This window comes from Labrus bergylta, chromosome 7 (genome assembly GCF_963930695.1).
Source record: "Labrus bergylta chromosome 7, fLabBer1.1, whole genome shotgun sequence".
Classification (NCBI taxonomy): domain Eukaryota; kingdom Metazoa; phylum Chordata; class Actinopteri; order Labriformes; family Labridae; genus Labrus; species Labrus bergylta.
The window spans coordinates 22,075,772-22,088,333 of NC_089201.1; the positions used below are offsets into that span (position 1 = coordinate 22,075,772).

Sequence of the window (12,562 nt, forward strand, 5' to 3'; positions counted from 1 at the left end):
CATGAATTGTTGAGAGGAGAGAGTGGGGGATGCGATGCAGAAAAGGCCGACTTCACCACTAGGCTATTGGCACGCCCATGAATACATAATTTAAAGCTTGGCCCAAACTGGGAAAGTCCGTCCTTTTGTGCTTTAATTCCTTATTTGATTTGACATCAGATTCAAGATCAAAAAGAAATTGTTGGAGTGCCCCACCAATAAAAACTCCACTCTATGTTCCCCCTGTTAATAAGTTAATACTTCTTGTTCTTTGTTCAGGGGAGGCAGCTTTATGTAAATATTTTCATTTATTTCCATTGTGTTCTGTCACCCTCAATGAGTTGTCTGGGTTTTGGGGACACATTAACTAAGAGCCTACGCCTGGATAATGAACATTTCTGAATTAACCTTGGAGAGATGCATTAATCACTCGAAATAATATCACGAGAGCACGTAATGAATCACACCACCAAATTAGCTCTTATTCTGTATGCAAATACATATGCTGCTGCCGGTCTAATTACATAGTTAATGCTCGTTAATCTTAGTGAATAATAGCTCTTCTCTTGTCATCTACCTCTAGCTATGTGTGATGGATTGTGCCAGAACGGAGGAACCTGCGTGTCACCTAACAACTGTGTTTGCCAGCAAGGCTTTACCGGGAAGAGATGCGAGACAGGTAAGAGTTCAGTCAGATTCCACGCTTTTGTTTTTTGCGCTCTAAATAGCTCAAGGAGGACTTGCGACTGCAAGAAGGGAAGAGGTCTGAAGAGGTAAAGTGAGGGGGTGTTTAGCTTTGTGTAGATATTACAGGATATAGAGAGCTTAGAAAAGGTACCAAACGTCACGCTGTTTGCTTTAGTTAACCCGTCATATCTGAACTCTTGTTTAAAAACACTGATTATTCTCCCTTTGTGGAGCTGTCTTCTCTCTGACCACAGAAAACAGAACCACTAATCTGTAAATACAGAGATGTATCCAGCGCTTATACTCTCGTATCATCCCTGCATGTGTGTTTATGGCTCTGTGTGTGTGTCCACCACTGCGTCTAACTGTGTGGGTCCGCGCTGCATGGTGAATAATGAGCTTGTACCTCTTCCAATGGCCCGACGGAGGATTTGAACTGCAGTTGCAGCAGTATGGGAATTACCTCATATCACAGGCCATATTAATCAGCGTGGCGTTCCTCCCACATCGGCTCTGTGCCACATCCAAATTACACCTGCAAAAAACTCCCCGTACACGGTATCAGATAGGGCGTGATAGCTTAAGCGAGTATTAAGGCGGCCCTATGTTTACAGCACACACCGTATCGCTGCTTGCTCTCTTGCATTGGAAATATGTCAGACACATTGTGCAGATAAGACGGCAGGCTTTGGATCCTATTCAGTGTGTTTTCCCCTGCAGTGCTGGTGATTTAAGGTAACCAAGAAAGACCGTAATCCTTGCAGTTGTGCAGGGATTCACTGTATGTTTAATCTATAGCAGCAACACCTCTCTCATAACCCGCGTCAACCTTTTCCTCGAGTGTCCTTCACAGGACGAGCCGGCCGAGCTGATAGAAAGTCAAGTCATTCTCTCGGTGTGAGCGTTCGTGTTTGACTGAAGCAAACGGAGCCTCTCTGCTTGCTCATTGGTTCAGGTATTGATTGCACATAAAGGGCCTTTTTTATGAGGTGTCCTTTTTACTGCCCGTCTTAAGGTAAATGAATTTCCCCATGGTGTGGCTCTAAGATGCTGAGAAAGGGGTGTGTATCCGTGTGTGTGTGTATCCGTGTGTGTGTGTGTGCGTGTGTGTGCGCGTGTGTGTGCGCGTGTGTGTGCGTGCGTGTGCACACCAACCCGTAATGACTTATCCTCCTTCTCATTTTGCAGCAGAGGAGGTTCTGAGGACCTCGTCCTTCACTAATGGCACGGTCCAGGCAATCACACATTTCATTACCTTCTATAGTGTTTTAGATCCCTGCCTTTCTCCCCCCCACTCTGGCATTACTCTCTTTTGTGTGTCCTGCGCCTCAAAAAAAAACATCTGCAGAGTAGTTGATCAAAGGAGAAATCTTCCACAATGTGCAGCTGCTAGACCAAAGTGATTCCATTCATCACTACATATCTCAAAAGCAAAGATAAATGAATACACATTTAGCAGAAACTTTTCTTTGGTTAGAGTTGCTTTTATTCACACAGTATTTCCCTGAGATCTGTCGAATCAAGGTTCACTTTAGAGTAGGCTTTGAGTAAATAAAAGGGAATAAAACCCTGAAGAGTCAAAGCACACTGCCTCGTTAAAAGTTTAAAGTCCTTTATAATAATGGCTACATGATTAATACATGATTAATACAAGTCCTGCATGTATTGACCACATACCGGTCCTCAGGCTTCTGTCGTAGAAAATGTTCAGGAATTGTCATAAAGTCGTACTCAATACTGAATGAAAAACACCTTCATGGATCAATAATAGAAATGAAGACACACATATGTAGATATTTTCTTTGCTTTTGTTGACCTTATGGTAAAAGGGGGGATTTTATGATCTGATTTTTTTAACATTGATTGACCCAAACGCATGGAGCTCCTGCTTTGTGTGACACATCCTGTCTGTGTAAGAGGTGCTTTCAGCTTCGTTTCATCTGCTTGATATCCATTTTAAAAAGTTCACAAACCTCTAAAAGCATAAAGGAGTAGTTGTATCTAAGCATGCAAATGTGTTTTGATTATCTCTACCAGTACCCCAATGTGCACATGTGCACTGAATGAAATCAAAATGGAATTGCATTGGAAAAAACCTCCAGTTAACCCTTTCACCATCCATCTGTATCCGAACATCAAATTCTTTCTGTCTGTTATTTGATCAGTCACAATAAACATGACGACATCATGCAATAAATGTGTTTAAAGTATGGTGATTGTGTATCCAACTGCAGTGTGACAAACACAAAAACAAACAACAAAATAATTCAAAGATTTTGAGTAGTAGGATGAAAATAAAGTCAATTTGATTGGATTCTTGCTGGCCCCAAAACAGGGAAATGAAGGGTTACAAATTCAACAGCAATCTGTCTGCTCAAGTGTCTAATAATGATCAATAATGTTTTTTGAATATCTGCAATATTTGAGTAGTTTGACTTTTAGGAAATACAATGACTTACATTAATGCCAAAAGTTATATTCATATAACATAGAACATCAATACCACTTCCACTTCTGCCCATCAGATCTACTTTACAGCCAGGAGTTAGCTCATCCTAGAATAAAGATTAAAAACAGAGGGAAACAGCCAGCCTGGCTCTTTAAAAAAGTAAAAAATCAGCACCTCTTAAGCTTGTTTAAAGGTAACATATTATGCAAAATACACTTTACCATGATTTTCGAACACTAATGTGTGCCCCTAGCCTGAAGACTAACCCCCCAATTATAAGAAAAGTCCATCCTCTCCCTCTTTTGCCTGCTCTACTTTTCAGAAAATGTGTGCTTAAACAGGCTGTTTGGAGATTTTTTCCCTTCATGACATCACAAAGGGCAGTAACACCTCCCCCAGGTGGAAGACACTCCCACAGCTAGGTGTTTGTTCTGCCCCTTCAATCTGCCTCCTTACTGTAAACAATTGGGCATGGTGCAAGAGAGCCCAAAACCATATCCGCTTCAAGAGAGGGGCGTGGTCAAACACGACTATCTTGATTTTAAAGCTACAGATACAGAAACAGCCTGTTCTCAGCAGGGCTGAAATAGCATGCTAATGTACAAGATCAGTGTTAGTTTATAACAATAAACTTCAGCGATATGTTTTGGGGAGCTCTGAGACTTATTTAACCTTGTTGAAAAGGAGAATACTATGTGACCTTTAAATTATTATTATGAAATATTATTGACTAAGTATTGGCTAAATATTATCAAAAAAGATATAGGCCTACTTAAAGCATCACCAACAAGACAAAATTCCCTTCACTTTCCTTTGTAGTGTTGTGAGCAGTGTGATCTTAATGCATTGGTTGATGCCATCAGAAGTAAGTAAGACAGTCTATCATTAAACCACCCTTTAAGATGTTATTTTATCCATTTACTGTGACTGTAAGACAACTCCTTGCAACCATTTTTTCTCCATAAATACAGATGTGTAAATCTTAATCAAACCCCAACAGGAGTCAGGGGATGAATGATTGGAGGTGGCTCAGGGAGTTTCAGATTTGTTCTGCTCATCATTCAGACTGATTAGAATTCAATGTTAGGGAACCCAAAAAACAAACAAAGTGCTCACATGCAAGCGGAATTTCGCGCACCTTATCTGTGCTTCAGGCGACAAGACTTTGTCACCACAGCTGCCGTTTGAGCGTACATGTCGATCTTTTGCCTCTCTCCCACAATCTGAATCCTTTCCCAATCTTGTCAAAGTCTGCAACATGACAGCTCCAGTCCTCGTGTACTTGTGGTTTTATAGTCCAAAACCACCGTCAGGGCCCCCTGCTACAAGGCTAAAGCCTCTGGCACTGTTTAGAGACTTCAGCAGTCATTCAGTGTGAAAAGGAGGGGGTCCTTCTCTCTGTCTCCTCATAGCATGACAGGAGCTCCCAGTGAGGGAAGTGTCTACAGGAGGAGCTCACAGAGATGTATGGAGGTTAATGTACTGTTGGATATGCAGCTCTACTGGTGGGCAGGAGGAGGAGGAGGATTGTGGGAGCAATAGTTTGGGGAAAAAGAGATGGAGATGTACGGGGGAGAGTGACAGATGCAAACTCTCAGAGGGAGAGGAAAAAGAGGTAACGACTTGGGGGGGGGGGGGGCTGAGAGGAGGTGAAGTGGAAAGGAAGATACAGAGATGTTGGGAGTAAATGACAGATGCAGCGACGGGTTGGGAGATGCAAGGAGAGGGATGGGTGGATAGAGGGTCGGGGTTAGTGAGTTTTCTCTGCATTTGGATGCAGAATCAGGCTTGTGGAGGAGGAGAGACAGGGCTGGGTGGATGAACATGGAAAAGCTTTCACTAAGTCTGGAGCCCCCCTCACACACACACACACACACACACACACACACACACACACACACACACACACACACACACACACACACACACACACACACACACACAGAAAGAGAGAACCCTGTGAGCTTTTAGAGGCCTCCCCGGGGACTCCAGCACTTCTGCTGCTGCAGCGGCAGACTGACGGCCTGTCATGAGACACAGAGCAGGAGCTCTTTAAGGCAGCACGGATACACAAATGCACACCTATGTGCATACACACACAATAATGTATAAGAAAGCACTAATAGTTTGTCAACCTGCATCCGCATTTTAATTGTTGTACGGCGGTTTTCAGCACCGTATAATTGACATCATTTTATGTTCCTTTGTGTGTACTTCTATTTGCACACATATGTGGATGTGAGTTCATGTGTTTTCTGCTTCTATTATGAGCTCATGTGGCTAAGTTAGTGTGTGCGTTTGTGTGTGTGTGTGTGTGTGTGTGTGTGCGTGCGTGTGCGCTTGGTGGCATGTCATTACTATTCAGGGGGAATGGATGGGGAGGGACACGGGACGCACAGCACTGACAGACACCAGCCAGTGGAGAACTCTGACACATCATGAATTATGCAGGATGCGGCCGCGCCAGGGCACATTCTCTTCAGTCATGGATATAAATGTACGCAGCGCCGGCCATGTAATGTGTGCCCCGAACACGCCGCATAGTCAACATGGGAGCCCCAGGGTAGCACTAGTCTTTGTGTGGGTTCGGTGAACGATGGCAAAATGCTGGAATATTAGGTTTATTTTGAGGTCCATTTTCTTCTCTGGCTTGGAAAATGTGGAATAATAAAATGTGCTACGAAAGCCATTAAGTTGTTCACTTGATAAAGCTGTTAAAGTCTTGGGCATTCTTTTTATTTATTTTTTTACCAACAAGTGCCTGAATGCCTCACAGACAGAGTGAGGTCATTGCTTTGTGTGATTGATCTCTGAATTTCTCTGATGTGGAAAAATCAACACACATTGTGTCCTGTTGAAATTGCAGCCGCTGTCCGATTTGATCCTGAGTGCTTTTTGTTTGAGCTGCAGGCAGAGAAGTAAGGTTGCCCCGCTGTAATGCTCCAGGCCTTGTTTCCCAATATAGATTTTTTTGGCGGCTGTTTTCTAAGAGCATTTCAGTGGGCATCTGTTAAAATTTTACGTGCATTTCTGAGAGCAGCACTTAAGAGCAGATACAAAAGCACAAACTCTGGCTGTCCACCGTGTATTAGTCATTTTAATATAACTTTATACAAACCATTATTGTTACGAAAGCAACGCATAAATGAAACATAAAAGCATTGGAGAAATTGGAATTATTGAGTACATTTTGAAAATGTTGCCTTACTTGAAGTCAATGATCAGAGCTTTCAGTCTGCAGTCTTTCATATGATAAATGTTGCTGTTTGGAGGAATAAAACAGTAAACCATGGTGTGCAAACAAATTAGCTGCTCGAAGTTGCACTTAAGCCTGAATTGGGCTCCAAATTGTGGTTATGAATAAAAACACATAGAGGTGACTAAAAGCACTTGAATAAGAGAGGAGATATTGAAAGACAAAACAGAAGATTAGGAAAAGTGGAACTCTGACGAGATGAGATTAATTTAATTTTTGAAGGCTTAGTCTCATGTGAGCAAAATCCCCCATTACTTCAAGGGCGTTTCTGAAAAATCAGAACAAAATACAAAAAATCCTGAGGCCTGCACCTCTGTCCATCAAAGTGTGGTTGTCATTGTGAAGGTTGATCGGGATGTCATTTCTCTGGGAGTTTTTGCAAAGCCAATGATGATAAGAGTGGCATTGAACGTCGACAGATCATGCACAATTCATGGCTTTTTTTGACACAAATCATCTATTTTAAAACATTTCCCTGAAAGGAGGATCAGAGAAAATCTTCATGTCCGTGGTCATTTCCAGTTCCGCTCTCAGAGCCTATAGGGCTGTTTATTTAATAATGAAGTGATTGCATTCAAAGATCTTTGTTCATATTGCATGAAATACCACTTTCTTCACAATCAGTGTCACTAGAGTCTGGCTTCAAGTTTGCACTAAACCAATGATTTCCAAAGTTTGGGCTGTGGCCCCAACTTGGACTGTGAAAGTACAGCAGGTGGACTAGAGAGGTTATTCATGTAAGGGATTACATAAAGTTAGTGGGTTATTATAACGGAATGGAACTCTGACAGGGTGGGCAGGACCCCTACTCAACACTGATTAGTACATAACACATTGTAATTTGACCAAAATATAGACTTGGAAGTCATTTCGTGGTTTAAAAATGATATTTTTCTTTAGCTAAACACTTACTTCATTTGAATACGTTTGATCTCACATAAAACGGAACATTTCAAGTCAAGCTGAAAAGAGCAGATAATCCCGGACAGGAAGTAAAACAGCTTTAAGGCAAGTTCATCCAGTCGATTTCAAAATAAAATATACAGACTCCCAATTGTACATCCGATCACTTTATCAACATTATGTCAAAACGGGAACCAAATGAATAGCAAATCGACCACGGAAGGACAACATAACATGTTGTTTTTGCACGTTGTTCCCTTTATTCCCATGTGATCTTGTAGTTCTCCTTTGATCTTGTGAGTCATAAATGACCAACAGACTGTCAACAGAAGAGTATTTCATGTATAGTTTTCATTGAAGTGTATTTCTTTTAGTTTACTGTTAAGCACACGCCACTTTGCCCTGTCATGTAACGAGTCAATCCTTCTCACATGTATGAGACCAAGACATTTTGATAGAGTAAAGTTAAGTGGGCTTTAGCATTTTACAGTTTGGAAATGTCTGGGTTAAAAATTTGATTTCATGCACTACGCTTAAAAGACTCTATGTCATGATGCAGTAAGTGAGTGTCATTACTTCAAATGCTTTTAGGAAAATAGATCCTGAAATAGAAGAATGTTCATAACTTTATGATTATCATAACTTAAAAGTGCTGTAAGAAACTGGGACTGTACTGACTTTTAGCAGGATATTAGCATGATATAATTGGTTCCACCATCTGTGAGCTTCCCTTCTGTTTAGCCTCTGACGTATGTTTATTGACTGAATAGCTGAACTGCTGCTCTGAGATGAATGGGGAGGTAGTCTTTGTATTTCCTTTATTTGCAGCTCATTATCTCCCCCTTTCAAGCTCATCTTCAAGCTTGTTAGGGTGCCAGCCCACCAGTTAAATTTTTTTGTCACTAAGCTGACACTTCTGCAACTAATGGCCGTCTTTGCCGTCCTTGGCCGTCCTCTTGCGAGCTCCTCAAAGGACACCGGGGGCTTCTCCAGGGGGGGAAGAGCGTTTGATCAAATGCTGAGGATGGACACCTCTCACTCTCATCTTTCATTTCATCTGCAGTCCGGTGTCCTTCCAAGCACTTTTAATCGATGGCTCTAAATCACACTGTGGCTATTTCAGCATCTTCAGTGTTCTTTGAGGACAAGAAGATAAAATATTTTTATGTAAGGTGTTAATGATGCTATTTAGATTTGTGACTCCTACACACTCCTGAAGGGTTATGTTCAAGAGCACTATCAGGGAGCCCTGGTGAATTACACCTACGCTGTAAATTGATGTTTTATTAGAAGGAAAAACTCATTTTCTCAAATCGGGATCATTTAACCAGCGCACTTCTTCTTCCACATTGATACTCTCGTAAAAAGAAGTGAGCTAAGACAGGAGCGTTGTGTTCATGTGAGTGAGACGGCGCCTTTTCACCAGAGTTTCCATATTCTGTGTTTTGCGTATAAAATATTCAACGCCCTTTTTTTTTATTTTTTTTTTTACAACCTATAAAAACGGAGGATGATCAGAAAGGGAAGGAAGAGGAAAATGAAAATTGAACGAGACTTATTTAAAAAAAGGAGGAGGATATTTTACTATTGCGTTAAAGCAGATGAGGCGTAAGAAAAGATGAGAGGAAAAGGGGTTCAGGATAGCGAGCTAAAGGGAGGTGATTTATATTGATGTAAAAAATGGAAGAAAAGGAGCAAGAGGATAGGGAGGATGGTCAGTGAGTCCATGATGAAACTTAAAAGTGGGTGAGTTGAGGAGTGTGAAGCCCTGAGGTCACACCGGGTTATTGACTAGGACAGAGTCGAACGGGGCCAGACAAACAATTTGTTCCCTCAGACCTAATTTACATTGATTTGAGGCTTGTTGGAGATTTAGACACTAAGACAGAAAAAAACTAAAGAGACTGATAAATAACATTCAGGGGGGAAAACACACAGCAAACATGGCCATGCAAAGATAGACAAGTATAAGATGTGGTAAATGTGAGTGAAAAACCGGACTGTCCGCAGGTGTAGTTGCTCGTGGTTGTTGCTGCTGTGTTGTCATGTCATTTTCAAAACAGCGAGGACCACAGTGTGCGTTACATCCATAACAATGCTAGAAGCAAGAAGAAAACATCTCAACCCCATCACAGCTGAAGCCTCCCCAGGGTGCCTCCCACCCGACACTGAGGCAGAGGTAGTGAATATTTAAAACCATATTAATTTTTTCCCAGCCCCTTTGACAGCTCCCATGATGCATCACTGCAGCTCTCTCTGTCTCTCTCTCTCTCTCTCTCTCTCTCTCTCTCTCTCTCTCTCTCCCTCTCTCTCTCCTCCTTTGCTGCACAATCTAGCCACAAGGCCCGGGGGCCTGTGACTGTTTAAGCTCAAGCGGCTTGTTTAAGCACAGTGATTATGTATTCATTATTTATTTAGAGACGGCCTTACAAAGCACTCACTCCATCACTCGTAATTAGTGTGTCTTAATTAGGCCCTGCTAATGGCCAGAGTCGACGTTTAGCTGAGCACAACTTGCTGCTTCTACCTAAATGACACATCTCTTAGGAATAGCCCACTGCTGGGGCTCCAATGCTAGAAAGGCCAATGGAAATGAAATGGCAATATTTTTTTCCCCTGCTGCTTTTCAGGAAATAAAATGAATAATCAAAAGTGGAAAATTCATGTTTTATATTATTTTTGGTTCCAAGAGGTTTGTGCTTGAACCAGTCAGAGAGCCACTGTTTCCCTGTTTTTGGGGTTAATACTTTGGACATAAAGTCTACAAAACACTATTTGTATAAACTAGTACATGTCCAGAGTGTTAATGACTGACAGTGACACAACCACTCAGCAACCTGACATGTAGCACTAAGAGGACAACAGAGACTTTGAATTGTAATCCTCATTAGCTTTCTAGCTAATCTAGCTTTCAAGCTAATGTCTCCGTACACTCATGGACAAATATTTTATGTTGTACTTTTACTTGCTGAATAAGACCCAAAACAACTCTAGGCAGATTGAAAAGCTATCTGCTTAAATATTAGGAAGGAATAATTAGAAAGTCATGCAACACATTTACTCAGTTGTCATGCTAAATGTTATAGTCCTTATACTTGCACCCAAATGAACTTATTTTTGGCTTCTTTCAGAGAGCTCGATAAGTGTTTAACACAACACTGGAATACTATAATCTTGAAGGTGTGACACTGTGACACAGCTGTTCATTAGAGGATTCAGTTCAACCTGTTTTTGCCTCCACCACCTCCTCGAGGAATATCAAGCTGTATGCCAGGAAATGCTTCACAAGTTGCTATCTTCGTCCGTCTACAGTAAAAAAAAATGTTCCTAGATTTTTCGCATGACTTTATTGTGAGGACAGGACATGGATTGACCGCAGAAACAGGGATAACAGAGTGGGGGATGACAGGCGATAATGGTTGAGGGTGAGAGTCAAACGGAGGCAGCTGCTGCATTGTGGGCTTCAGCATATGTCCATCTGACCTGCAAGTTAACCACTGAGCGAAACTGGGGCTCCGACTGTCTACTGTTTTGTCCTGGATATAAATGACAAAGAGCTTTTTTGAACGACCATCCTTCTCTCTGGCTGCTGAAGCTCGACACTTCACTGATGAACTATCAGACACAACCTAAAATACAAAGTTGCAGCAATACAACACAAAGAGCTCAAATGTGCCACAACGCGTTAAAGATGCAGATGAGTAGCAGTGGGTCTGCAACAAAAAAATACACCAAATACAATTAGGGTATGGGGTAACATATCGATACAGCAAAATGTTGTCACCCTGACTTATGTGATACAGTTATTCAAATGCTGGAGCCAAATATCGATTTTTTTTTTAACTTTAAAAAAATGGTGCTCTAAATCTAACAGGGTTCCCTGCCAATTTGACTCCACAGCTCTACTCTTATGACATGAATGAGGTTAATGGGACAGAAGTTAATTGACCAAAGAAGAAGTTGAAAGTTGGATCAAAGAAGAAAATGGCAGCATGATCAGATCAGACAGGGCTGCAAATAAATTAAAAGATGAAGCATGATAGGAGGAGAACTAAAACTAAATTGCAGTGAATAAAAGATTCATCCTGAACTTTACCTCTTTAGAGGCATTTATCAGCTGATCAGATATCACGATGTATCATTACATGATTGTCTTGCTCAGTTATTTCAGAATCACTGTATAGTTTTTTTATCGATATAATGGGTCATGTATCACGTATTACTTTGTATCGTGAGTTACTCTGCCATTATCACTCCTTATGATACATATTTACTTTTGCTATGTCATGATGACAGGCAGTGGCAAATAAAGGGAGAGACACCAAAATAACAATAAACTAAGCTGATTATTTAACAAAAACATAAATTAAGTTGCAAAAGAGATGAGGTTTGGATGTTAGTGAGTGGCTTGGGGGAAAAGTGTTGTGCATGTGTTGGATGGAAAAGGAAGATGAAGTAACAAAACAAGGCTGTTTGTTTACCCAAAGGCCCAACTAGGGACAAGAGTTGGAAATGAACAACAGCTGAACTCTTTATGCAGCTCATCAGTTTCATGCTCTGTATTTAAACTATGTTAAATTGAATTGTCTCTATTAAATAAATTGAAATACAAAGGAGCATGCAGAACGTATACCTGCAACACAAGAGAGGAGAAGGGACCACCTAACAGTGCATAGGGTCGTCAAAACTAGTGTTTATGCAAATACATTGATGAGGTCATCTCTTAATGCCATTTTTAACACAAGCAAATACCACTTTATTTTAAGTTTTTATTTGACATGCAGCAGTTAGATTTTGTTAAACTGTCCCTCACACACATTCATCTGTCCTCCCACTCAGAGGAAAACAGACTGAGTTTCTGACATCACCTAAACAAAACAATCGTTCTGTAATTAACTTTCTCGTGTTTTCTGACTAAACATAGATTCAAGATTGGTTCATTAGTCATTTTCCCGATGTAGGCGATCGTTCATAAAAAAGACAAAATGCTTTTTTTTTCCAGTCACAACATCAACCCTCCTAAAAAAGGTAAGCAAAAACTATCAGTGTACAAATTGTGATTTCAGTTGTACTTAAAGGACGCAGGAATGTTGCTGCTAAAGGTAACTGCTACAGAGTGATTGCATTGTGTTTGCGCTCGCAGCTACTGATTGTTCACAAGGCTTGTTTCCAATTTACCATGATTGCTCATCCACTTTCTCTCTCAAGTGCTTGCAGATATGGATTTGGGTTACAGTGTCTGTTTCATCTTCAGGAACCCAGCGTGTAACTCAATTTGCCTCGGGTTC

General features: G+C 41.1%; 1 protein-coding gene across 3 annotated transcripts in view; it reads left to right on the forward strand.

Annotated features, from left to right (window-relative positions):
• The window catches only part of nell2a (neural EGFL like 2a), an 87,151-nt gene that overhangs the window by 59,251 nt on the left and 15,338 nt on the right, over positions 1–12,562 (forward strand). For all 3 annotated transcript variants that reach the window (XM_020645888.2, XM_020645887.2, XM_065957025.1), the window contains one exon: positions 563–658. In XM_020645888.2, coding sequence (XP_020501544.1) covers positions 563–658 — 96 coding nt within the window. The remainder of the gene's footprint in view (positions 1–562; positions 659–12,562) is intronic.